The sequence below is a fragment of the Triturus cristatus genome, chromosome 7, assembly GCF_964204655.1.
Source record: "Triturus cristatus chromosome 7, aTriCri1.1, whole genome shotgun sequence".
In the NCBI taxonomy this organism is placed as follows: Eukaryota; Metazoa; Chordata; class Amphibia; order Caudata; family Salamandridae; genus Triturus; species Triturus cristatus.
The window spans coordinates 1,231,757,612-1,231,784,186 of record NC_140590.1 but is presented as its reverse complement, the minus strand read 5'-3'; the positions used below and the strand labels follow the sequence as shown (position 1 = coordinate 1,231,784,186).

General features: G+C 46.6%; 2 protein-coding genes across 2 annotated transcripts in view; both read left to right on the top strand.

Annotated features, from left to right (window-relative positions):
- LOC146811689 (serine protease 27-like) overlaps positions 1-4,891 on the top strand; it is a gene marked incomplete at its 3' end in the record, with an annotated part of 108,571 nt that extends 103,680 nt beyond the window's left edge. Inside the window, exon 5 of the mRNA XM_085615098.1 lies at positions 4,658-4,891. Within this exon, the coding sequence (XP_085471224.1) occupies positions 4,658-4,891 (234 nt within the window). The remainder of the gene's footprint in view (positions 1-4,657) is intronic.
- Positions 4,892-4,898: 7 nt separating this feature from the next.
- Positions 4,899-26,575, top strand: part of LOC146811688 (serine protease 33-like) — a 46,073-nt gene continuing 24,396 nt past the window's right edge. Inside the window, exons 1-2 of the mRNA XM_085615097.1 lie at positions 4,899-5,012; positions 25,665-25,827. Of these exons, the coding sequence (XP_085471223.1) occupies positions 4,931-5,012; positions 25,665-25,827 (245 nt within the window). The 5' untranslated portion in view covers positions 4,899-4,930. The remainder of the gene's footprint in view (positions 5,013-25,664; positions 25,828-26,575) is intronic.

The following is a 26,575-nucleotide window of genomic DNA, read 5'->3' as shown; positions in this document are numbered from 1 at the left end:
GGGGGGTGTGTGGATGTTGGGGGGGGTGTGGATGGTTTTGTGTGTGTGTGTGAATGTGATGAGAGGGTGTTTGTGAGGGTGGTCGTGTGAAGGTGTGCAAGTGTAAGGTGTGGTGTAGCTTGTAGTCTGGTTCTGTGGTGTCTGGCAGCAGTGAGTCTGTTGCAAAGGCTCATGGTTTGTGTGTGTGGGCCCTTTTTATTGGTCCATGGGTGGGTGTGGCAGTGTTTGAATTTTGGGTGGGTGTGTTATAAGGAGTGGTGGTGTATTGGGCCTCTGTTTGTTTTTGGCAGTTGCAGGTCAGTGATTGTGTTATTTTAGTGGTTGTTGGCCATGTTTAGTGGCTTTGTGCCTTTCGAATGGTGTATTCTTGTGTTGTTTTGTTTTGTCCTGGTTGTGTACGTGCGTTTTGAGCGTGTGTACGGTGTGTACATGGGCCATTTGGTTGTACGGTGATGTCCTTGTGTGTGGCTTTGTACGACTCGTACATGCGGTTGTGATGTTGGGGCATGGGGTACGCTCCGTACTTAGGAGGTTGTGTTGGGGGTGCGCCAGGAACTACTGGGGTGTACATAGACGGTGGTACGACACGTACAGGGGTGGGGGGGGGTACATGGACGGTGGTGCGACACGTACGGGGGTGGGGGGGGTACATGGACGGTGGTGCGACACGTACGGGGGTGGGGGTACGACTCGAACGTACAGGGGTGTACATTGACGGTGGTACGACACGTACAGGGGTGGGGGGGGTACATGGACGGTGGTGCGACACGTACGGGCGTGGGGGTACGACTCGAACGTACAGGGGTGTACATTGACGGTGGTACGACACGTACAGGGGTGGGGGGGTGTACATTGACGGTGGTACGACACGTACAGGGGTGGGGGGGGGTACATGGACGGTGGTGCGACACGTACGGGGGTGGGGGGGGTACATGGACGGTGGTACGACACGTACAGGGGTGGGGGGGGTACATGGACGGTGGTACGACACGTACAGGGGTGGGGGGGTGTACATAGACGGTGGTACGACACGTACAGGGGTGGGGGGGTGTACATTGACGGTGGTACGACACGTACAGGGGTGGGGGGGGTACATGGACGGTGGTACGACACGTACAGGGGTGGGGGTACGACTCGAACGTACAGGGGTGTACATTGACAGTGGTACGACACGTACAGGGGTGGGGGGGTGTACATTGACGGTGGTACGACACGTACAGGGGTGGGGGGGTACATGGACGGTGGTACGACACGTACAGGGGTGGGGGGGTGTACATAGACGGTGGTACGACACGTACAGGGGTGGGGGGGTGTACATTGACGGTGGTACGACACGTACAGGGGTGGGGGGGGTACATGGACGGTGGTACGACACGTACAGGGGTGGGGGTACGACTCGAACGTACAGGGGTGTACATTGACGGTGGTACGACACGTACAGGGGTGGGGGGGTGTACATTGACGGTGGTACGACACGTACAGGGGTGGGGGGGGTACATGGACGGTGGTACGACACGTACAGGGGTGGGGGGGTGTACATAGACGGTGGTACGACACGTACAGGGGTGGGGGGGTGTACATTGACGGTGGTATGACACGTACAGGGGTGGGGGGGGTACATGGACGGTGGTACGACACGTACAGGGGTGGGGGTACGACTCGAACGTACAGGGGTGTACATTGACGGTGGTACGACACGTACAGGGGTGGGGGGGTGTACATTGACGGTGGTATGACACGTACTGGGGTGGGGGTACGACTGGAACGTACTGGGGTGTAGGTACACGGGGGGTATGACACGTACTGGGGTGGGGGTGGGGCTCGAACGTACTGGGGTGTACATAGACGGTGGTACGACACGTACTGGGGTGGGGGTACGACTGGAACGTACTGGGGTGTAGGTACACGGGGGGTATGACACGTACTGGGGTGGGGGTGGGGCTCTAACGTACTGGGGTGTAGGTACACGGTGGTACGACACGTACTGGGGTGGGGGTACGACTGGAACGTACTGGGGTGTAGGTACACGGGGGTATGACACGTACTGGGGTGGGGGTATGACTGGAACGTACTGGGGTGTACATAGACGGTGGTACGACACGTACTGGGGTGGGGGTACGACTTGAACGTACTGGGGTGTACCTAGACGGGTGGGGGTATACATACACGGGGGGTACGTGTCAGACGTACGGGGGCTGGGGGGAGTGTTGGGCGCGTATGCGGGCACATGTCTCCATGGTTGCTATTGGAGTTCGGTGCGGACGGTGTTTTTTCCATACGGTTGTACGCTCGGATGCACGGGATGGATCGTGATTCCTCGGTCGGACTTGGCTTTTCACGTTTGTAAGGTAAATCGTCCGAGGACGTGTCGGACACATTTTCCGACCCGAGGACGTGTGGGGAATGATTCCCAGTGCGGTTCGTATGGACTTTTTACCATGCGAATCGTGATTGCCAGTTCGTACGGCACTTGTACGATTCGTACGGTAAAAAGACCCGATACGAGTCGTACGGGGACATTTTTTACCGGATCGTGATCGGCACCATTATGTATTCTATGCATGAATTGATAAGGTATAATTTAATAATATAGTTGTTGAATGTAGTAAGGTTGTTCATAATGTTTTAGTAAATAGTTAATATTGTAATCTGTTTTTAAATGTAGTAAATATATTATTGTTAAATATTCTTTTTGTGTAGAGTTAAAAGACATTATTTGGTGTTTATGTTGTTTTATTTTAGTATTTAATTTAATGTTATATAGTCGATATTAGTAAAATGGAGATATTTTAGTTGTCGATATTTTAGTTTACGATATTTTGTAATGAGGTATATGTATATTAATGAGCGTCGATATTTTAGTATTTCGATAATTGTGTTTGCGATATTGTGTGTATCTATATTTATGTATTTCGATATTGTGTGTTCGATATTTTAGTAATGTTTTAAATAAGTATGTGATGTCGATAATAATGTTATCGATAATTTTGTATCGATATATTTGTAGCTCGATTTTGTGTCTTTCGATATTATGTCAGTGATTCTATGCAAATGTCTATGAAGGTTATTTTTCAACTGCAATTATATTGTAATGTTTTTGACAATTCAATAAACAGATCTTGAGCAAAAGTAAAAAGTTGACATGCATTTTAAGTTTACATGTCCTGGTAGTGGAGAACTACAAAATCTGTTTTTCACTACTGTAAGGCCTCCCACTCCCATAGGATAACATTGGGTTACCTTATTCCATTTAATAAGTGCTAACGTTTGATTGGGAACAGGTAGAAATGCCAAGCTTACACTCAAATTATTTGTATTTTAAAATGCTTTTCAATGGTAAAGTAAAATTTTAAGTCACAATTCTGAAAATGCCACTGTTACAAAGCTGGTATTTTTTAGCCCTACCAATTGTGTGCTTTTGCCCGGGTTCTGGATTACATGGCTGTGAATGGATCTACTGTTGGAGTTTGTGGATTCCTGCCCGAATCAACGGGGATGGGTTGTGGCCGGATGGGCCGTCCTGCTTGGACTGCTGGGGGAGAGGTGTTCCCTGCCCCACTTACATTTCATGGATTGCCTCGAGCATCCATACAAGGGAACCTGACACTAGTTGTTGTCACCCCAGACTTCTTGGAGCCTTGACAGGGGAACTGAAGAGCTTTCTGTTACCAGATGTGAGGGTAGCCCAGAGGATTCCCACACACTTCTTTAGTACACTCTTAGATCTACAGAGATAGCACTGCCTTGTTCCCCAGAGGACTGCCCTGCTGATCAGGCCTGCATTTTCACCCAGAGGACTGCCCAGCTGCTTGAAGCCTGCCTTGTGCCCCAGAGGACTGCCATGCTGCTCTCAGCTTGGCTTTTTACCCAAAAGGTCTGCCCTGCTGCTTGATGCCTTCCTTGCCCCCTGGAGGGCTCACTTGCTGCTTTCGTCCTACCTTGATCTTCGAGAAGGAAGATTAGACCTGCTCCGTTCATCCCAAGTTGCCTGAATGACTCCAAGGGTAAGTTGTCTGTCCTCCGACGCCTGATTGGATTTACAGCAATGAGCGGTTGCGATTCCAGCCCTGCCCTTTACACTACAACGATGACCATCTGTGACACTATTCTTGCCCCACGTCGCTTCCTCCACCGGTAAACAGAACTCTTCACACCGAAATTTGAGAAGATAACATTTTCACCTGGACTAACCTGGTCCCTGTATTTGACCCATGCTCGATCGAGGTCAGCCTTAATTAGTGACTTTACCCTGGTTTAGCATGACCAGATTTACCTCAAGTGGAGCTTTGTTCTTTTAGGCGCTATATCTGCCTTAAACGTTGAAATTGCATATCTCTGGTTCTACTGATTGGATCTTTGTTGTTCTGGTATCATTTTATTCATTACAATTTACTCTATTTTTTCTAAATTCAGTTTTTGATTTTTCCTGTGCTGTGTTTTCACTTTATCACTGTTTGTGTGCTGCATAAATACTTCACACATTGCGCCTGAGTTATACCTGACTGCTTTTGTGCCATGCTACCAGAGGGTTAAGCATAGATTAATTTAGTGACTTTTGTGGTTCACCCTGACAAGGGCTAAGGTTGATGCTTGAATGTGGCTATCACCCTCCTCAAGAAATCCAAATTTACTAACCTGCCTTCTATTTATGTACCAGGGTGATTCTGGAGGTCCGCTAGTGTGCAAGTTGGGAAGCAGTTGGTTCCTTGCTGGAGTGGTGAGCTGGGGATATGGCTGTGCCTTGCCAAACCGCCCCGGGGTCTACACCTTGGTGACTGCCTATGATGCCTGGATAAAGCAACATGTTCCGGAAGTGGAGTTCAGTTCAGCACCCACCTCAGACATGGATAGTATGACTACAAAACCAACAGTCTACTTTCAGACCACCATCACTCCCAATCTACTCTCTGTAACAAACAAAACATCTACCATGTCCACCGCTACTGCAACCACGTCAGCGTACACAGGGACCATGGCCAAGGTCTCCAATTCACTTGCAGGTTCCACTGCTGGTAAGTCTTCCTACACAGCGACTTCCAACTCTAAATGTCCTGCCAAATGCCTCACTCCAAGTCAAACAAGCAAAATCAACAACTCACCACAGCACTCCATAACATCACTACTACAGCTACAGTGTCTAACAAAATCATGTATAGTCAAACCCGGCCCAACCTCCACAAGACTAGGTAAGGGAGAGTCCCTATGATTAAACTGGGGAAAACGAGAGATCTGTCCCTGACTGTACTAGTGGGGCAGGGGAGATGTGTCTGTCTGATTACCCTGAGGGAGTTGAGCAATTTGTCCCTGCCTACATTGTCGTAGGTGACAAGATTTGTCCGTGGTTACACTGTGTAAGTTGAGGTATATACAGATGCATTATTTCCTCTCTTTTAGGTATTCTGTCTACTGGACCTTCAAAAGGTGGTAAGAAAAACCTGTGGTACATTACACAATAATTTTTCTCTAGGGGCATATTTGGGTCATAGATTTTGCAGCATTGTTACAAAATGTACCCAAATGGAGAAAATTAATGGAGTGCATGCAGTGCATATTATCATTTGTAGCCCAGGAATGGATTAAATTTGCAGTCACAGCCACAAGTTTGCACTTTTTCATCTCAGACTTAAGAATTGTTCCGACATGTACAACCCCAAATCACATCATACGTGTAGTGTTGCAGGGATTCTGCTTATGCGCAGAACTATGCGCAGGAACCCAGGCCCTCAGTGAATTGTGGTGTACCAAAAACTCACCTCAGAACCCAGAACCCCTTATCCGGCCAGCATTCGTTATCCGAGGTTTAGCTCGGCGGTCCCAATGTATAGACAACCCAGAACAAGCGACTTAGTATATTTCTCAGGAATGGTGGGGATCAGAAATACCTATTCGTAATTATTCTCGTACCAGTCCACAACAGAATAAACAGAGGCACGGTAAAAGTTTAAAGAGTTTATTTTATAAACCTCGTGTCCTAAGATGCAGTAGTTTGGCTAACATTAGCAGACAAACGATTAAAATCAAAACCATCAGCATAGTTACAATACCATAGAAAATGAAAGGAGTAATCATACTAAAATGACAATGGATCTAAGCCACCTTCCTTTCTCTAACACACTAATAGTATTATTAGACTAATAGAAGGTCTCTAGGCTTGAATGGGGAACCCCATACCGTAAAGATCAGCTCAGAGAGTTCACATCACAGGATCAGCTATGCTCTGCTCCTAGGAACGCTCTTCTTCCGAATGTAATGAAAACATGTAACACTGCAATATTAAAAGCACTCGACTTTCAGGTATTTGCAGCTGCGTGCGTGTTATGGCTAAACTAATGGGCCGATCAACCTGAACTCAACAACATGCACCGTCTAGCGACCCAGACTGTTTCTTTTACACTGTGTACAGACTAAGGTCGCTGCTCACTGTTTGGGATGTTAACAACAGACAGTTCACATGTGAAGCAAAGTCGAGTAAGCATTTCTCAATTTAATAACATGTGACTACAGTGTTGTGTGCAAAAGCAGCAAAAGCGGCAAGATGGCACTCTAACATCTAACGCGGTTATGCTAACTTAGCATTGTACATACGTAGATAACGATCTCCACTACACCCCCCCTTGATCGGACCACTAACCAGTAGGGGCACACTTGCAAGAACGCAGAGTTCAAGTTCGATAGAACGGAACCAAGGGCGTGAACTATAAGTCCATATAAGGGAAGTGAAAAAAGTTCGAAGCAAAAAAAAAACACAAAGAAAGAAGTTAAAACGTAGTAAAAAAAAAACATGTTGAGGATAAAAAACATAATTGAAGGACGTAGGATGAAATGAAAGTACAAAAGTCAATCCATCAATGTATAGGCACAATAAGTTGCAACAGCTTCCAAGAGGAAATCATTGGAACGTTCCGCAAAATTATCCGCCATCCAGTTCAAGACGGGGAAGGAACATACATGATCCTCAACCACCGGGGCCTCCAGCACCAGACGAGGACAACTGGCGTATTCTTCAAGATAACTTATCGCCAAGAAGTCAATCGCTGCCGTTCCGATGTCCCAATTCCCAAGAACTCCATGCGCCGCTGCACAGGCCATAATCCCGACACCAGAACAGTCCAACTCATGAGCCACTAAGGGGCTCATTCGTCGATCATAATCCGGGTCAGGAGACACCGAGTTTGACAGACACAAATCCAGAGCCCATTGGAACGGACAATCTTGGCAATGAAAGACTGGCTGCACACAAGTAAAGTAGGCAAACCGGAAGGACAATCCATAGGCAACGCTCAGAGTTGCCAGCGGTAAAGTGCCATAGAGCCGGGTCTGGTGGCTCAGTGGACTAATGCGTCTGCTGCAGGGGCCTGTGTTCGACCTCATGGTCACAGGTTCAAATCCCGGCGGGTCCACTCAGCCTTTCATCCATCTGAGGTCGATAAAATGAGTACCATTGAGTTGGGTAACAATAAACATCTGTTATTCAGCGCCAAGATACCCGTAGTGGTGAACGTGCGCTTTACAAATACACGTGTTATGTTGTAGAATTCAAGCATCCGGTCACGAAGATGGAGCAGCCGGGACATGTCGTCGTGTGACGCAAGTTGTGCATCCATAGCGCAGGGCGCAGATCAACAACAGTATCCCAGCTATGAGGGCTAGAAGTAAAGGGAGACCTCCGAAGACGCTGGAAAAAATAGAATGAAAAAAGGCCGGGATCACACCAAAAATAGTTTGAAAAGAGGTCACGAGGCTGGAGCCCACAATTTAAAAAAAATGAGCTATGCCACCTGTGGACGAGGCAGTAAAGATAGTCTGAATCAGAGTCCCAAAATGAAGAGGCAGATCAGTATTCAAAAGCGCTTGCACCTCAGTGCGAGTGTTCGCTACGTGAAGGACAAATGTTTCCCGGGAGGAAGTCAACGCGACTTCTTTTTGAGACAATAGAGCCCTTATTCTGCTCATCTTGTTGAACTCTGCTTTCAAGGTTGGAATAGAAGGCCAGATGGATACATCGAGCCGGCTATGTGGGGGTGGGAACAGGACGTTATTACAGCAAACCACTCTCTGCGATACAGTCACTATGTAGGGAATTCCCACTAACATCCCACAGCAAGCTTCATTATTCAACAGCAAATAACTACAGTTAGCAAGCAGCGTAAAAGATGGAGTAATAACTGGCACAGGAATCCCTTTCAGGACGCAAGCTAAATTAGGGGCGTGCACATTACATGCACCATGCAATTGAATGTGCCTACACACAACAGAATGATCCGGAGTGGAAGTGCACTCTTCACCTTCCAAGTAAACTTCCTTGCCGTCCCTCACACATCTGTATGTGAAAGGGAGTGACCAAACTTCATGCAGGAAGGCAGTACCCAGTTGTTCATACCTGCCTAGAGCATAATGTTTCATGCATGAACTAAACTTGAACAGGGGAAACGGTAACGTGATCAACCCATGTACAAGCCACACAGCAGAATTCAATTCAGCAACAGAGAAAGGCAAAGGTTCCAACTTTTTAATTTGCAGCAATGAATATGTAGCATCTTTCATGGACATCAACTGCTGTTTTGCAGTTAAATTAAAAGGGAGGAACAAAGATGAAGTATTCATGTAATCCCAAGGGACCTTCCCTGCCTTTAACGTTCGCAACGTCCATGCAAACTGCATAACAGAACGCATTTGATTTGACCATGATACAATACAGGCAAATCATCCTGCACAATGTCCACTACAGAGGATACAATATTATCTAATGTATAAATTCTGGAAGACAGGGTGTTAATGCTATTATCTATTACAGCCAATACTTTTTCCATATTTGCTTGGTCAATAGCGCGTAATCGGGAAGCAGCCTCAATTTGCGACAACTTCCAAACTTCGTTGTAAATAGCATACACCCATCTCTTGGACCTGCCAGTTGCAGGACCCTTAACAAAATCATTCAAATCTATTTTGTCGTTTAATTTGGATAAATGCAGTTTAACAGACTCTAAAGTAGAATGTTGCAGCCAAGATTGGCACAACTTCCCTACTGAGTATGTATTCACAGTATGAGAAGATTCAAAACGGGGGTCCACACGAACTTGTGTATACCCCGGTCTTAAACCAAGAAACCGATGTTGACAGGAATCTGCACTGGTCTGCCAAACCAACCTCCCTTCGAGGTCTAATTCAGAAACATTGAAGGATGTGTGTCTGCAACGTAGCAAGGGACAGATCTGTATGATTAACCCAAGCAGGATAAGTACCCAGATCCGGAGTCGAGGGAGAATTTAATTTTTTAGTAGTAGCCAATCCAAAACAGGTGGTCTGAAAAATTGATGAATTTAAAAATAACATGTGATTCGGGATAAGACAGGCACGAAGCAAAGCTTCTGTTCCCTGTACTTGCCATCGTTTGGAGCCCCAAACCGACTTAAGATCGACTGTAGCTTTCCACAGATCATACCCGCCAACTGCCAACTCGTCCATAAAGGACTTTGAATACAACAATTTGGTGTGTGTCAGTCTAACTTTAGAAGCAGACCCAGGCGCAACTTTAAAATAAAAGGAGGCCGGATTTGACACACTAAAACCAGAAAAATAAGTGAATTTTTCCACTAACGTGGCAGAGCTGCCCATCCTAGGGGCGGGGCAGTGTTCCCATTGTGTATAATTTACAAAATTTCTAAACGTATTTGCTTTGTGTAGGAAATGCGTGCCATAATGTTCATAACAATATTGCTCATCATAATTAGCAGTATCTAAATACAAATCCTCAGCATCAAATGCAGCATAATATTTCAAATCAGAAAACAGTGCTTCTATGGCTTGAATATCCCAATCATCTGAGTGAATGTTCTGCTTAACGACATCACCCATAGAAACACAAAATACATTTGGCACATTAATCACTTCAGTGGGGCCATGAATTTGAAATTTAACAGCATCCCAAGCGATCCCATCACGCACAGGCCAGGCAGTAATGTGCACAAAAGTCTGGTCCCTCTTCATAATGTGCGATGAGGAGTGGGGGGCCAAAGTTCCATTAATTAGTCGAATCGTAGACTGTTCATTCAGGTAGTGTCCATTGATAAGTCTAAAAAACACCACCACAAAGCCAATGGACATAAACAAAAAAACACATATGAGCACCAGCCAAATGTAAGTCCAAGGGGGTATTAAAAAATGTCTTTTGAACCAAGCCACAAAAATCGAAACCTTGGACAGGGCCATGGAAGTCATTGAACGAGAATCAAAAGAGTCTTGTGAGAGGGCAACTGTGGTGGATTGTAAAACAGGCAAGGTAACATCCGCAGGATAAGCATACTCAACTTCTTCAAGCACACCACTAGGGTGCCGATTACGATCCTGTAAAAAATTTCCCCGTGCGACTCGTATCCGGTCTTATTACCGTACGAATCGTACAAGTGCCGTACGAACTGGCAATCACGATTCGCATGGTAAAAAGTCCATACGAACCGCATTGGGAATCATTCCCCACACGTCCTCGGGTCAGAAAATGTGTCCGACACGTCCTCGTACGATTTACCGTACAAATGTGAAAGGTGAAGTCCGACCGAGGAATCACGATTCATCCCGTGCGTCCGAGGTTACAAGCGGATGGAAAAAACACCGTCCGCACCGAACTCCCATAGCAACCATGGAGACGTGCCCGCATACGCGCCGACCCCCCCCCCAGCCCCCGTACGTACGCACCGTACCCCCCCCAGCCCCCGTACGTACGCGCCGACCCCCCCAGCCCCCATATGTACGCGCCGACCCCCCGTGTATGTACACCAGTGTACATTCGAGTCGAACCCCCCGTGTATGTACACCCGTGTACGTTCGAGTCAAACCCCCGTGTACGTTCGAGTCGAACCCCCCCGTGTACGTTCGAGTCGAACCCCCCCGTGTACGTTCGAGTTGAACCCCCCTGTATGTACACCCGTGTACGTTCGAGTCGAACCCCCCCGTGTACGTTTGAGTCGAACCCCCCCGTGTACGTTCGAGTCGAACCCCCCCGTGTACGTTCGAGTCGAACCCCCCGTGTACGTTCGAGTCGAACCCCCCCGTGTACGTTCGAGTCGAACCCCCCTGTATGTACACCCGTGTACGTTCGAGTCGTACCCCCACCCGTGTATGTACACCCGTGTACGTTCGAGTCGAACCCCCGTGTATGTACACCCGTGTACGTTCGAGTCGAACCCCCCCGTGTACGTTCGAGTCAAACCCCCCCATGTACGTTCGAGTCGAACCCCCCCGTGTACGTTCGAGTCGAACCCCCCTGTATGTACACGCTACTTGCTGGGGGTACGCACCGTACATACACGGGTGGGGGTACGACTCGAACGTACACGGGTGTACATACAGGGGGGTTCGACTCGAACGTACACGGGGGGCTTCGACTCGAACGTACACGGGGGGGTTCGACTCGAACGTACACGGGGGGGTTCGACTCGAACGTACACGGGTGTACATACACGGGGGGTTCGACTCGAACGTACACGGGTGTACATACACGGGGGTCAGCGCGTACATACGGGGGCTGGGGGGGTCGGCGCGTACATACGGGGGCTGGGGGGGTCGGCGCGTACATACGGGGGCTGGGGGGGGTAGGCGCGTACATACGGGGGCTGGGGGGGGTAGGCGCGTACATACGGGGGCTGGGGGGGGGTCGGCGCGTACATACGGGGGCTGGGGGGGTACGGTGCGTACTAGGCCACCTACTCTGGTCGATTCGCGCCGTACTTCGCTTTTCCGGCACTTTTTGGGTGCCGTGAAAATATTGCCGTCTGGACTGCTGTCGGTTCGAATCGTAATTCCTGGGTCGTGAAACGCTGCCTGAAAGCGTCCCGACGTCACGTCGCAGCATTCCCGGATCACATTCGTATGTATGTTTTCGTCGGTCGGTGTTTTTTACGATTCGTACGGAAATGGTGTTTCCGTGCGAATCGTGATTCCATGTTTGTAAAGTTTTACGACCGGGTACGAGTCGGACGGGGAAAACGCTCCGTCCGACGGTTCGTACCCGGTCTTTGCCGGATCGTGATCGGCACCCAGGTGTTTGTGGCAACAAGGGAACAGTAACGGCATGCATCTCGATGGCAACATCAGGAACTGTGTCAGAAGCTCGGGCCACAACAGAATTTCTCAGCATCGAAGGGCAGGAAACCGCCTGAGTCATACTAAGAAGAATCTGCCACTCGTTGTAGTTTGACATTGTCAATCGAAATGTACCTGTTATCCTTTCGACCAGGAAGTGGAGGTAAAATGACTGTTCTAGTACCCTGCACTCCAAGCACTGGAACCCGTGCACGATAAGAGGGGCCGAACTCCTTTTTGTTCTCCACCTTCTCACGGACCAGATCACCAACTCGAGGTAGCCAGCGGACTACCGGAATCTGAAGTTCAGCATCAGATGAGGAGGGTACGTGTTCCTTTGCTAGACTGTCTCTGGCTTCTTGAAGATTCTGCAATACAGCACAGTGTTCATCTACGTCAAAGGGTGCGGCTGGCGCCGCCATGTCTAGACCATCAAGGTCTGGAACAAACATTCGAACACCAAAGAGCATAATGTATGGGGTCCGCCCACCCAGAGACCTTCTAGGGAGATTATTAAGTGCACGTTGCACGTCATATAAGTGGGCTAGCCAGTTCCAGCCAGTACCCAAAACTCTGGCTGTCAAAGATTGCTTTAAGTCACGGTTCATTCGCTCCACTACACTATTACCCTCAGGCCGGTATGGAGACGAAAATTTGACTTGGACCCCCAAATTTCTCATGGCCTCTTTGTACGCCTTAGAGGCGAACGCCGGGCCCTGATCAGAATGAAAGGTACCACATGCAAAACTCCAACAAAGACACGCAAATCTTTTATGACAGTGCGAGAATCAGCACTCTTTGTGGCCACACCCACAGAAAACGTGTGCACGAATCAACTGCAACCAAGATGTATTTGTACGCAGTATCAGAGGTAAAAGGACCACAGTGATCTAAATAAACACAACCCAATGGTTTATTAGATATGTACAACTGAGTTTGTGGTGGACGCGCCGCAGTTGAAGGTTTAATCTGCTGGCAAATGTCGCAAGTAAGAACATAAGCTCTGGCCTGTTTGTACAAACCGCACCACCAGTAACGTTGTTGTAGCAGAAATACAGTAGCTGCAACGACGGCATGCGCGGACGCCATTCCCTCGTGAGCCGCTAATATCAAAGAAGGTCTGCAGTCCGCGTTGGGAATCAATCTGTCACCAACGTCGTTAATCCTCACCAATGGGACTTTATCAGGACTTAAGTTATAATGGTAACAAGCAGGGAAACCTCTCGGTGGCTTCGTTCCCTGCTCTGTAGCAGCAATAGCTGCCAAGATGTCATCATCGATCTTACTTTTGGATCTTGTAACTGCTGCTACTAAGTATGTCGCCACTGCTGTTTTTGCTGCCTCGTCAGCTAGGCTGTTGCCGACAGCATGGACACCAACTCGTTGGTGACCAAGAGTGTGAATTACATTCACGAGAGGCAGACGTTCTTTAAGATCCGCCACTCGAACCCAAAGCAGTTTATGCTTAATCGTGCTACCTTTGGAATCATGGTAATCATTCTGAGACCAAAAATGTAGATTGTCGTTGTAAGATTGAACACAATAAAAGGAGTCACTCACTATAAGTGTACTGACTCGGGGATCAGCAAACTCCAGTGCAAGCACCAGAGCACGAAGCTCCTTCAACTGAGCGGTACAATCACCCAATGACTGCGCATGCACGACATCGGACTGAAATTCACCATTCACGAAAGTACCGATTACAATTGCGCAAGCCGCTGAATAGGCGTGCTTTGATCCAGTTGCGGGTTGCGCAGAACCGTCAGTGTATATGACACAATGGTAATCCTCGAGCGGGCGCAAGGACAGAGGAGCCGGATGAACGAATTCATACTGCAAAAACTCCTGAGTCGGAAGTGCCGCGTCAAAGATAAAAGTGACGTCAGGCGAGGTCAAGGAAGTAGCCCATTGTATCTACCTTGGATGCAAAGCTTTAGAATTCGGTACAGTCGCTTTTGTCACTGCCTCAAGGGCAGGATAGGGTGTTACCACCAACATGCGTTTTCCTTGCGACCGCTCGTTCTTTCAGAATCGCCATCTGTACTGCTGTTAGAACTTTCTCAAAAGCGGAAAAACGCAGTTCAGCTGAAGTGTACAAGTGAGATTTGTAAGCAATGGGGACGGTGTCGCCCTCATTGAACGTCAAGTATGTGAAACCAACTGCGCCGGGCACTATTCTTATGACCAGGTTAGTATGGTTATCACGTGTCAGTAAGTACTGAGAAGCAAGAAGATCAGCTTGCAATAACTGCAATATAGCTGAATGCTCAGGCAGCCAACAAGATTTGGAAAAAGTAGGTTGTACCAAGGCGTAAAGCGGCTTGATACGCTGGGCATAATCCGGGATGTAAGTTCGACCGAAATTCAGAAAACCCAGCAGGGACTGTAATTTCTTCAGTGAAGTAGGAGCACGGAGGCATGCGCACTTCTCTAGAAAGTGCGGAGCCAATCCTCGACCTTCATTGTTGAGTTCGTACCCCAAGAACAACACTGTATATTCCGCAATGAGTGACTTCGCAAAGTTGAATTTGTAACCGAAGTCTGCAAACAAAACAATAATGCGATCAACGCGACGGAGATGCGGGTCCAACTCGTCATCTGTGAGATAAATGTCATCCACATACGAGTACGCATCCGGGTCTATACCCTCCAAGAGGGAGACCACGCGAGCGGCAAAGACTCCCGGGCTGTTCTTATAGCCCATTGGTAATCTTTTGAATGGTTTTTGTTTGCCACCAGAGGTGAACGCCGTCCACTCACTACTAAGGGAGGACAGGTTATGGCTGTAAAAGCCATTGGAAATGTCAAGTGTGGTTTTAAACCTTTTTCTTACGAGACTATCGACGAGAGCCGAACTGTGGGTTTTCTGTACTGCACAGGTCCGGCAATAAGAGTTTAGGTGCCGGTAATCCAAAACTAGGCGGTACGACCCATCAGGCTTCGTCACAGTGAACAAGGGATTATTCATAGGTGACACACATGTTTCGATTACTCCCTGATATTCCAACTGTTCAAGGATTGACGCGACGTGAGGTCTAGCTTCACGTCGCATGGGGTATTGGGGTTGAGGTTGGGGCGTAGTCCGCAACGGAATCTCATGGCCGGGAGACAATTTATCCCAGCCAACCTGATTTCGATATAACGCAGGCGCTTGCACCTGAGCCCATTCCCCGGCGTACTTTTTAGCTAGGACCTTAGGCACAGTGTGCGCAAAGGACGGGAGGATTACCTCCTCCCCTTAAGGAGCATCTAAAACAAAAGCCGGGGGCCAATCTGCCTCCGCCAACAGAATATCATAGGCAGTGGTCAGATTATCCCAAAAAATCCCTTGAATTGTACGTTGTATGTCACCTTCAATTTGAATGACTATATTATATAGTCTATCAGGGGGAGACACCCGAGTGTCAGCAGTTTCAATATTCACGAATATATCAGTTGCTGTCGCCACCAGATATGGACGCAGTGCTTGTCGCACTACTGTAACTTCTGCCGTGCTGTCTAGCACCCCGACTTTTGCCAGCGCCTCCGCCACCGGACTGTGAAGCCGATGTTTCCTGTGAAGAACGAGGAGAGCGTTGTTCAGAAACCTGAAACCGATCAGGTGACTTAATAGTAGCACGATCGCGCAGATCATAAGTGCGTTCACTACCTGACTGTACTGGAGAGGCAGGACGATACCCCTGTTTCTGTTGCTGTTTTTCCTGTTTTTTCGCACGCCAACTTTGTTTTGGAAAATTAGGGTGTTCGTCCTTACCAGACAAGTTTGCCTTTGTCTGCTGTACCAAATCAGGATTCTTCACAGTTGGCTTAACACCTAAGGCACTACGACCAACTTGTTTATAGGTGTTCGCGATGATTTTCGCGAATTCCCTCGGTTTGCCGTCTTCGTCCACTGCTTCTAATTTATTAAGCACCTGGAACTGCATAGCATCTCCTTTGAGGTTGCCCAGTATCATGGTAGCAACCACATCGAAGACACCGACAAGCCGCATTCCCAATTCAACAGCAGCCTCTGCACCATGATTCTCTTGAACACGTTTTATAACGGAGGGCAGTATCGACAGAGACGGAGTGCCAAAGCACTTCGAGTATGTCACTGCAAAGACCTCACCCCAGTTCTCGCAATCGGCCATATCTGGGACTAAGTCTTTCGGCAAAGTGATGGTAAGGATCCTGTGTTTTTCCACAGGAGTCATATGCGGATAAACCGCTTCTAACTGGTCAAATTTCTCAGCAAGCCAATAAGGGAAATCATCCCTATTTTGGGGTCGCTTGCCGACAACTGAATTAACCATAACAGGACTAATAACCACCGCGTGGTGGTCCGTCTGATGCCCCGCAACAGCAGTAGCGACCACCTGCACGTTGCGTGACACGTACTGCACTAAAGCCCTATGTACTGTAATAAGGGCTGTGTGAAGCACACGCAACTCAGCCACCGATACTTGTAGATAGCGGGGATGAGGCGTAAATCCGTCTAGTACCGGCCATGTGGCCCCTGCAATCGACAAAGGGCCCATTCTCGCCGGTATAACCGCATGGGGAAGGGCGCCATTAAACCAAATGCTATGCTGCCAGGCAGAAATAGGAATTTCCTGAGTCCTATATGGCGTATAGTTGGCTGGTAGCTGCGTGGCAGTATAGGTGTGGAACGTATCATCGTCTTCACTCACCGCCGGCAAAGTAACCCAAGAGTAGAACAACTCAAACGGAAACAACGCATCGGCACTTACCACAAAAATCACAGCCATACCATCGTCCGGCACCCCATACTGCGTCAGATGACGTTTCAGGGGTGCCCGGCTATGAGCCGGAATATCGACCGCCATTAGGACACAAACAGTAAATCTACAGTATATTAGTAGAACTAGGGTTCAGATTAAATAACCTTTTTAATGATCAAGCTTGAAGGAACCTATTTAGTCGAAACACAGGTAGGTTAAACCGTCACTCCCGTTATCCGTAAACCAGAGTGAGGGTGTCGTGGACTAATACAAGCACTACTAAGGCGTCTCAAATCAATAGACCAATAGACCAAACGTTAGGTGCGCCATGTTGCAGGGATTCTGCTTATGCGCAGAACTATGCGCAGGAACCCAGGCCCTCAGTGAATTGCGGTGTACCAAAAACTCACCTCAGAACCCCTTATCCGGCCAGCATCAGTGTCCCATTCGTTATCCGAGGTTTAGCTTGACGGTCCCAATGTATAGACAACCCAGAACAAGCGACTTAGTATATTTCTCAGGAATGGTGGGGATCAAAAATACCTTTTCGTAATTATTCTCGTACCAGTCCACAACAGAATAAACAGAGACACGGTAAAAGTTTAAAGAGTTTATTTTATAAACCTCGTGTCCTAAGATGCAGTAGTTTGGCTAACATTAGCAGACAAACGATTAAAATCAAAACCATCAGCATAGTTACAATACCATAGAAAATGAAAGGAGTAATCATACTAAAATGACAGTGGATCTAAGCCACCTTTCTTTCTCTAACACACTGATAGTATTATTAGACTAATAGAAGGTCTCTAGGCTTGAATGGGGAACCCCATACCGTAAAGATCAGCTCAGAGAGTTCACATCACAGGATCAGCTATGCTCTGCTCCTAGGAACGCTCTTCTTCCGAATGTAATGAAATCATGTAACACTGCAATATTAAAAGCACTCGACTTTCAGGTATTTGCAGCTGCGTGCGTGTTATGGCTAAACTAGTGGGCCGATCAACCTGAACTCAACAACATGCACCGTATAGCGACCCAGACTGTTTCTTTTACACTGTGTACAGACCAAGGTCGCTGCTCGGTGTTTGGGATGTTAACAACAGACAGTTCTCATGTGAAGCAAAGTCGAGTAAGCATTTCTCAATTTAATAACATGTGACTACAGTGGTGTGTGCAAAAGCAGCAAAAGCGGCAAGATGGCTCTCTAACATCTAACGCGGTTATGCTAATTTAGCATTGTACATACGTAGATAACGATCTCCACTACAGTAGGAGAGTAGGATCTGCTTCACATGTTTACCCCCACTTTTTGCTGGTGTTTCACTGTTTTTTGACTTTAGTCTAGCTGGGACCCTGCTATTCAGGGCCCCCAGCCTAGCTGCTTCCTCTCTAAAATGATTCCATGTACTTTAGGTACAGTTTAGATTGGATCTGAGGTGCCCTTATAAATCCCTAGTATATGGTATACTATGTACCCAGGGCATAGGTACCCCAGAGGCCTACCAGGGACGGAAGCATGTATTATGCCACCCCTGTAAAGCCACCCAAAATGACACCACAGGTCTGCTACTGCAGCCTGGGTAAGGTGGTGCATGCACCCCTTACTGAGATATAGGTTCACTATATCTCACCATATACTGCTCATACAAACCTATCAGTCACCCCTATGGCAGGCCTTATCAATCCTGAAGGCAGGGTGCTTGGTTATATGTGAGGGGGTGCCCAGGCATGAGCTGAGCCCCACTGCAGCCTTCAGAATCTCTTCTCCGGGGTTGTCAGTAGTGCAGCCTGACCATATACTCTTAAGTGCATTATAACCAAACGGTAAATGCTAACATTGGACTGGCTACACGGAAACATGTCGTGTTTGGTGTCAAACACCTTGAAATCATACCCCCACACCAGTAACTGGAGTGGGAGTATGATATCACCCTTCTAGAGGGAGAGATATGACAGCACTGGTATACCGGTAGAAACTTAATAGAGCCCTAGCATCACAAAATGGATGCTGCAGCCACAGACACGGGTCTAGCCTCCTGCTGCTGACCGAAACTCCGGCAGGGGAGGCCTGGACAATAGGTTTCCTGTCACAGGGACGTGTAACCACCTCCCAGACAGGCTTATGTGTATTGGGGCTGGGTGGGAGCACTCTCTGAGTGCTTTGAAGTCCTGCACTGGGGGCACATTAGGTGTCCCTGTGCATAGTCCAGCTCAAACCGGTTCAGGGGCTTCCAGCCCCTGCTCTGGCGTGAAACTGGATAAAGGAAAAGGGTGTGGCCACCCCTCTTTCTAAACCCTCCCATAGGTGGGTCCTCAGAGTATGTCCAACCTCCTACCTTAGTATAAGTATGGGACCCCAGTCCTTAGGACTTTAGATTACCCTGGACGAAACTCTGAAGCCAAATCCTGGACCTTCGACGCTCTGCTCAAGACCAGAGGACTGAAGAAATCTCCCTTGGAGTCAAGGAGTGACTCCCCTGCTTGGCAGGCACCAAAAAAGCAATTTGCCGGTCTGCATTTCCGAAGCTCCCGCCAGACTCCGAAGTATTTGGAGCCCAGGAAGAGGATTTCCAGACATCTCAGAGGCCGACCCGAGTCCCCAGCAAAGCATTGACTTCTCGACGTCTTTTGAAGTCGTGCTTGGGCTGACTTGTAGCCCCCACCTCTAGCACTGAACCCACCGAAGATTGTTGGCCAGTCATTCCGAGTGACCCGTGGGTCGCCATTTTGTGTTTCGTCTCGAGGTCCCTTCGCGATCCCTGGTCCGTTGACTGGTGGGTCCCTGAGGGGGTAACTTTGCATTTCCTTGGGCTTTCCTGGTTGCTACAGACGTGCCCTGACTCCCAACAAAGTGGTGAGTCCCACAGACCTTGCTGGTCTGCACGGAAGCATCTTTCTCGTTTCTGCGTGGGTTGCTGTTACCAAGGCTTGTTGTATCCAATCCGGGCACTGATGCTGCAGCACTCGACATCCTTCGTGGGACAGCTCGAATCCAGCTCCTGGGTGTCCTCGACGCCTCCTGGTCCTCGTGGCTGAAGAGTCAAGCTTCTCCTCTTTCACCTGAAATCACCCGACATCGGTGGGCATCTGCTCATCGCCTTCCTGGTCACTGGCTAGTGACCTAGACTCTGTCCCCTCTGCTTTCAGGTTCTTCTCATCTTCGATCCAGGCTTGATTCTCTTTGGACACTTCGCATCTTCACGGCAGCAGCACTTCTTCGCCAGCTCCCATTGACGACAACGCGACCCGACACCAAAAGACACCTATGCACCCGGCTTCCCTGGGTGAGGTAACACGAGTACTCCGGTGCTCCCATGGGTGCTAACCCTAGAACTTCCTAAGTCCAAAAGGGTTTGGTCCTGACTCATTTCTAAGTGTCCCTAATGTTTAAAAATGTAACCGCGACTTTCCCCATAAAAGCTAACGGGAGCTCGCAGCTGTGTTCACACACTGCACACGGCCCCCGTGGGTCCCCTGTGTCACTACCTTGGGTGGTTCCTTGGGGTCCCAGCGATTCTACAGACTCTAGGCCTTGTGTCTAGTTAAGTCGTGGTTCTTATACCACTATTTTTGTATATGGTTTGGCTCGCCCCAGGGCCTGACGTGTATTTGTGCTATTTTACTGTGATTATTGAAGTGTAACTTATGTGTTTTGACCTCCAGTCTCATAAAGAGACTAGGAGGGTGTGTTTAGTAATAAATACATATATTTTATATATATACCTGGTGTGGATATCTTTCATTTAGTGACTCAAGAGATTATAGACTGGTAAAACAAGCTGCTTTACATTCCTTCAAGACTTAGCCTGAAGGCTGCTCTCCATAGCTACCACTCGGATAGTTTTCAATAAAGGTTGTCTTTAACCTATAACCAATACGGGGTTGTTTGGACTGATACAAGGTGCCCACTATAACTAGTGGACAGCATATATCAGGCCAACTTCTCACAATACGTGTTTCAAAAGTTGCTCTATTGCACAGATTAACGTAAGGGTCCCACGAAGCGACATCTTGCTTGCATTTTGTTTCGGCTGAAGCTGAATCCAGATAATTGCAGGTCTTGTTCGTCCTCAAAGTGTGGTGCATTGAGTCTGGATATGGACCCTTGGTCGGGGAAGGAAAGAGACGGAGAGGGCATGTTGCAGTGCTGTAACATATATTAAGAGCTTTATATGGCCTGCGGGAAGCTCAACATGGAATTTAGGATGATAAAATACACATTAGCCGAACCTCTGCAACACCCAATCCCAGTACAAACAGAGGAGGCCCAAGTATTTATTGAATTGCCCTTGGATCTCTCATCGGCAGTGTGGGCCAGGATCAAGCCTTACCTCTGACAGAGGTACTGCGGGAGGCAGGAGTAAGCAACCATAATGCTAAAGAACGAAAACGAGTAAGCTATATCAGCCAAATACCGCTAAGGTCCTGGAAGAAATATCAAAAAATAGCTGGGCAGCAAAAATATTCTAATTTGGATAAAGAATTCTGTTAAAATGGTAAAACAAGAAAAGCTTGTAATACTAAACCTCAAATTGGACAGTGCGGCAGTTGCTCTATACTTACCTAACTATAGTTAACAAGGGCGGTTTCCCTTCAAACTGAGGTGTGGCCGGCATCAGGACCGACGGCTTTGGTGGGGGTCCCGACCCTGAGGCCAGGTAAAAAGCCGTGGCTGCGAGCCTCGCTGGGGGTAATGAGGTGCAGTCCATTGACGTGGAGGCGAAGGCTCAAACGGATCCAAATGTTTTGGTTGTCAATATTTTGCCCACCGTATTTTTGTAGATGATTTTTCTGCTCTTGATGTTCTGCCATAAACCCCATCACTGATGTTTTTCTTAGACTCTTCCAGCTAATGACGTTTTTGCACAATACGTTTTTGTGGGGTCAAGACACACCCGAGAACACATACCGAGCTTTGTGGCGCCAGTTCTAATCTTTGATTTGCCCTTAAGTTGGTCTTCCCAAGAGGACCACTGGGCTGGGTCCTACAACTCTTACTGCCCCTCATCTCGCAGGAAGGCTGGACGTCATACCAACAGACTCTGCTTTTGCAGAAGTTCGAAGCACTTGGTCTAACAGCCAGATAGTTGCAGGTTTCCAAAGATGTAAGCAATTTATAACCTAGAAGGGACTTTATTAAGCAAGACAACTCTTCAGTTTAGTAGGGGAGCCTAAAAATGTTCAAAGTTGGCAAGCTTATAATTTGATCCCTTTTCTTGAGTGGTAGGAATTTCAATCAACTACATTTTCCAGTTACAAATTTTCCTGGCTGGGATTCTCTCTCCTTTTGCGACAGTGAGACTTTAGACTGCCTTACATGCTTCCCAGGTCTCATGCTACACCTCTTGCTTTTCCAAATATCCTAAAATCAGCCATCTTGGGTAAATTCTGTGTGGCTGTTTTGTTCTCAAAGCTGGGTAACGATTGCCTCTACTCAACAACTCCTACTAAAGCATCTGGGTCATACAGCAGGCTAGTCACCTCTGGAAAAGCTTTTAGAAATAGTTTTCACAGATCCCACTCTATTCTGAAGATCTTATTAGTTAGTCTTGGCTATTACTTTGATATTCAAAGGTGGCAGTTCATATCGAAGAAATCATTTTTTTGAGCATGGTCGTTGGCTTCATGCTTAGTGTGTGCTGTGGATTCATGGAAGAGTGGCACATTCTTACAAATAGGCAAAGTTTTAAATGTATTCATTGCACAACATGTGCAAGTAACACTGGTTGGCCAGAACATACAGCTGCTGATGTCCAAGGTATCTCACGTAAGCCATTTTAGGTTGCCTGTTGTAGTAACTCGGTCTAGTGTTCATTTGACAACAGTTGTTTCTAGTTCTCAAGCTCTTGCAAACTTTGCATCATCAGGTTTGTAGTAGCTTATGCACTTCATCACACATTGCCCTCATGCTGCTCTATTATATGTTCTGTGGCATGTGGTCTCATGCCCAGGGTTGGGGGTCATGGTTGGAGGGGGCAGAGAGGAGAGAGGATGCTGATATGATGCACTGGATCCTTTTCCATCTCATCAATTGATATCTTTGGGTTTTCTTATGCCTTCAACTACCAGAAACAACACAAGTTGTTTGTAGTTACATAGAAGAAGCTGCTGGAGTCAACTCAAGCATACAAAACAAGTACTCATTCAAGTATGCTTTCTGTCCAGACTGGACAAAGGCGGACACCGATTCACCAGTTACCACAGAGGAAATGCTTAGTCTCGTTACTATAAGTAAAACAAAAAGATGATAGGTGCACTGCTTGAAATAATCTCATAGTACTTCTTTTTGGGAACCTGAGTGAGGAGGGGCCTGATGATGAAGCATGACACTTTGTTGGGTGAGGGCTACAATCCTTTTTATGGAAACACCATGAAAAAGGGGATAGTGAGAACAGTAATGCATGAACCTTTATACAGCGCGCGTTCTCAATGTGAGGAGGACCCGATTCCCTCTGGGCTGCTGTCACTGTACCCTCTATCACTGGCGTCTGTTTAGCGAGGCCAGATGGGACCTGAGCTCTGTTTGTCATGGCCCCTCCTAGGCCCCACCACCACAGTCACTGAAGGTGCCAGGCAATGACACAGAAAATAAAACAGACACTGCTCCTTGCCACACAAATTAATGAGTCCCCCTATTTTCTATTGCAATGCAGTGTTGTTTGCTTAAAATGCTCAGATATGACTTTGTAGGTATGTGTGTATAACTTTATCTAAATATACATGAACATTGACCCATAAGGACATGAGCTGCATAATTTAGACTCTATTGTCCGATTGTCTGTTTTAACCATACCTACACCACCCCCCTAATAAAGGCACCGTTTTTTTTATGGTTCAGCGTATGTTTTTTTTTAACTACCTAGAAACCCCATTCCCCAGATCACCCCTGAACAGTCCCTCAACCTATGATGAGGGCCCCCTGCCACTACAGTATTCCTTTTTTGGAAATACCAGGTACTGGGACGAGAATCATCCAGAATTGGGTATATTACTCACTAATGAAGATGTCCGATTCCCTTATTCCCTTATTTGAGAGCCAAGTACAGGGGCATGTTTGTTTTTTGTGTGTTTTACACATGAACATAGACAAACATTTTAAGCAAGCACACACACATATATATATATTAAAATTCATATAACTTGCATATCTCCATACACAGTCTTCTCACCTCACTCGCCACTATACATTAACTATAACTCATCACTGTACCATGTTCTATGTTCTGCCACATTATATCATTTCAGTTGTCATAAGAGTTGTTATTAATGCAATCATTTCACATGCTCTTACTTCTGTAATATGAAAGGGTATCGGTGGTGCATGGATAAGGGGCGAGTTATGAATAATGCAGTGTGGTGAGTGAGGTGAGAAGACCGTATGGAGGTGCGCGAGTTATATGAATTTTAACGTGCATAAGTATAAATGTGAATTATAAGTATGACATATTAATTTAAAACTGGTGCATAAATGATAAATTAAAAACATAACTATAACTTTAGAATGTCTAATGTTTGTGTAGTTTAAGTTGGGTTTGTATAGCAAACATAAATAAAGTTGACTATTTATAACTGATCTTTAACCTTCATTTTTGGGGGGTTTTGTTTAGATTTCTTGTTTATGATTTAATGTACATAAACTAATAGTACCAGAATGCAGCTGAAATGAGTAGCTGGCAGTAAGAATTCCCCAATCACATATCATTCTATTTAACCATGAAATCGGTGATCATTCCGCTAAGAGGATCAATGAGGTCAATCCTGATGTCGAAATAGTAACATTGTGACGATTCACAAAACGATTCACAAAATTGATTTTGTTTTGCTTATGAATTATTTGTTTACAAACTACTAGTACCACGATGCAACATAATTAACTGGCTAGGGGTGATATAAAAGTAAAAACTGATTAGCTGTGATCAAGACTATTTAGTCGAAACGCATTGGCTGGCATGTTCCTTTACCCTGTATAACATATTTTCTTGGTGTTAGACTATATATACATATTTTTATCTCACAAAAAATCCAAAATATATGTGTTTGTGTGTGTGTGTGTGTGTGAGTGTGTGTGGGTGTGGGTGTGTGTGTGTGTATTTGTCCCCAAAGTCAAATAAATCCAGCGTACTCCTCACGGTGTAGAAATACGCATTGTCATGATGTCAAGGATGTAAATATTTCTACACCATGAGGAGTGCCCTGGATTTATTCGACTTTGGCTTCACAATATATATATTTAACTTCACTATGTATATATATATATATATATATATATATATATATATATATATATATATATATAGAGAGAGAGAGAGAGAGAGAGAGAGAGAGAGAGAGAGAGATATAGATAGATAGATAGATAGATAGATAGATAGATAGATAGATAGATAGATAGATAGATAGATAGATAGATAGATAGATAGATAGATAGATAGATAGATAGATAGATAGATAGATAAAAGCTTTGTAGTTTGCCCCACCAGTTGTATCTGTGGCCCAAGATGTGATCCTGCCTTTTGTGAGAGATATTGAATTCATCTTAGCCACTGGTAATTACTCTGGCCCTCAATCCATTCCCTCATTTTCCCAGGTATGCACCTCACACAGGAACCAGCTATATGCAAATCACCCTTTGTCCTTCTCCAATTGGAACAATGTAGCCCAAACCTCCAGACCAGGTCTCCTCTGAATGGAAAGGCTCATTGTCATCAGATAAAGAAGGGTATCATCCACACTTGTATGGGAAAAACTGCTTCTTTCTCTAGAACCTTAAAACTGGATGCTGGTTGCAAAGACCCCAGATTATTCCTGTATAAATCTGATGTTTGATTTCAAGCTCTGATAAATTAGGCACGTTCTCCTTTCCAGCTTGCGGATCACCCATGATCTCTGAGAAGATTGTGGGTGGATTGGATGCCAGTAACGGGCAGTGGCCCTGGCAGATCAGCCTGCATCAAAATGGGATCCATGTGTGCGGAGGCTCACTGATCACAGAAAGATGGGTGCTAACAGCAGCGCACTGCTTCCCCAGGTAAGAATACAATGAAGATGTGGCGGTGCGGCATCCATAGGATGTATCAGGCCAGGGATAAGTGATCTGCTTAACTAAAAGGTCTGAAATGCTGTGTTCTGTGGTGTGCTTGACTACGTTGGAGATAGATGGAACAGAGGAAAGTAGTAGGACAGCACTCTTAATATAAATGGTTACCAGAATGAGTAACATCACAGTAATTTATATAGTAAGAGTGGACCCTATTGTTCCCTTCATCATTTCACCCAACAAATCAGGATCACTTTAATTGAACCCAAAAGCCAAAGGATTTCATCCAGGCTGACCACCTGAAAGACACACAAAGGTAGTGCAGAGACACCCTGAGGGGTGGTGCTAGTTCTGGGACTTATGTTGAAATTTGTCCAAAACAAACTGCAAGACAATATGTAAAACTGGAGGAAGGAGAACTACCCCTGTCTTAATGCTGCTATAACAAATATTCTAGGGCTTTGTATTGCTGAGGAAAAGGCCTTCCTAGTTTCCTAGCTCAATGCTGACTTGTAACCAACCCCCACTGCCCACAGCCGAAGGTTGTGTACTATGTTTTATGCTACAGCGATGGACACACAGGAGGCAGGGTGCAGGGCCAGGTCAAAGACTGTGCACAATCGGGGTTGGTGTATTGAAGGTCGATGAAGTATATCATAAAAAACTACATTCACTGAAAAACTCTAAGAATATGTTGTTGTTTCTTTTGCTCATAACACATTAAGATATGTTTAATAAT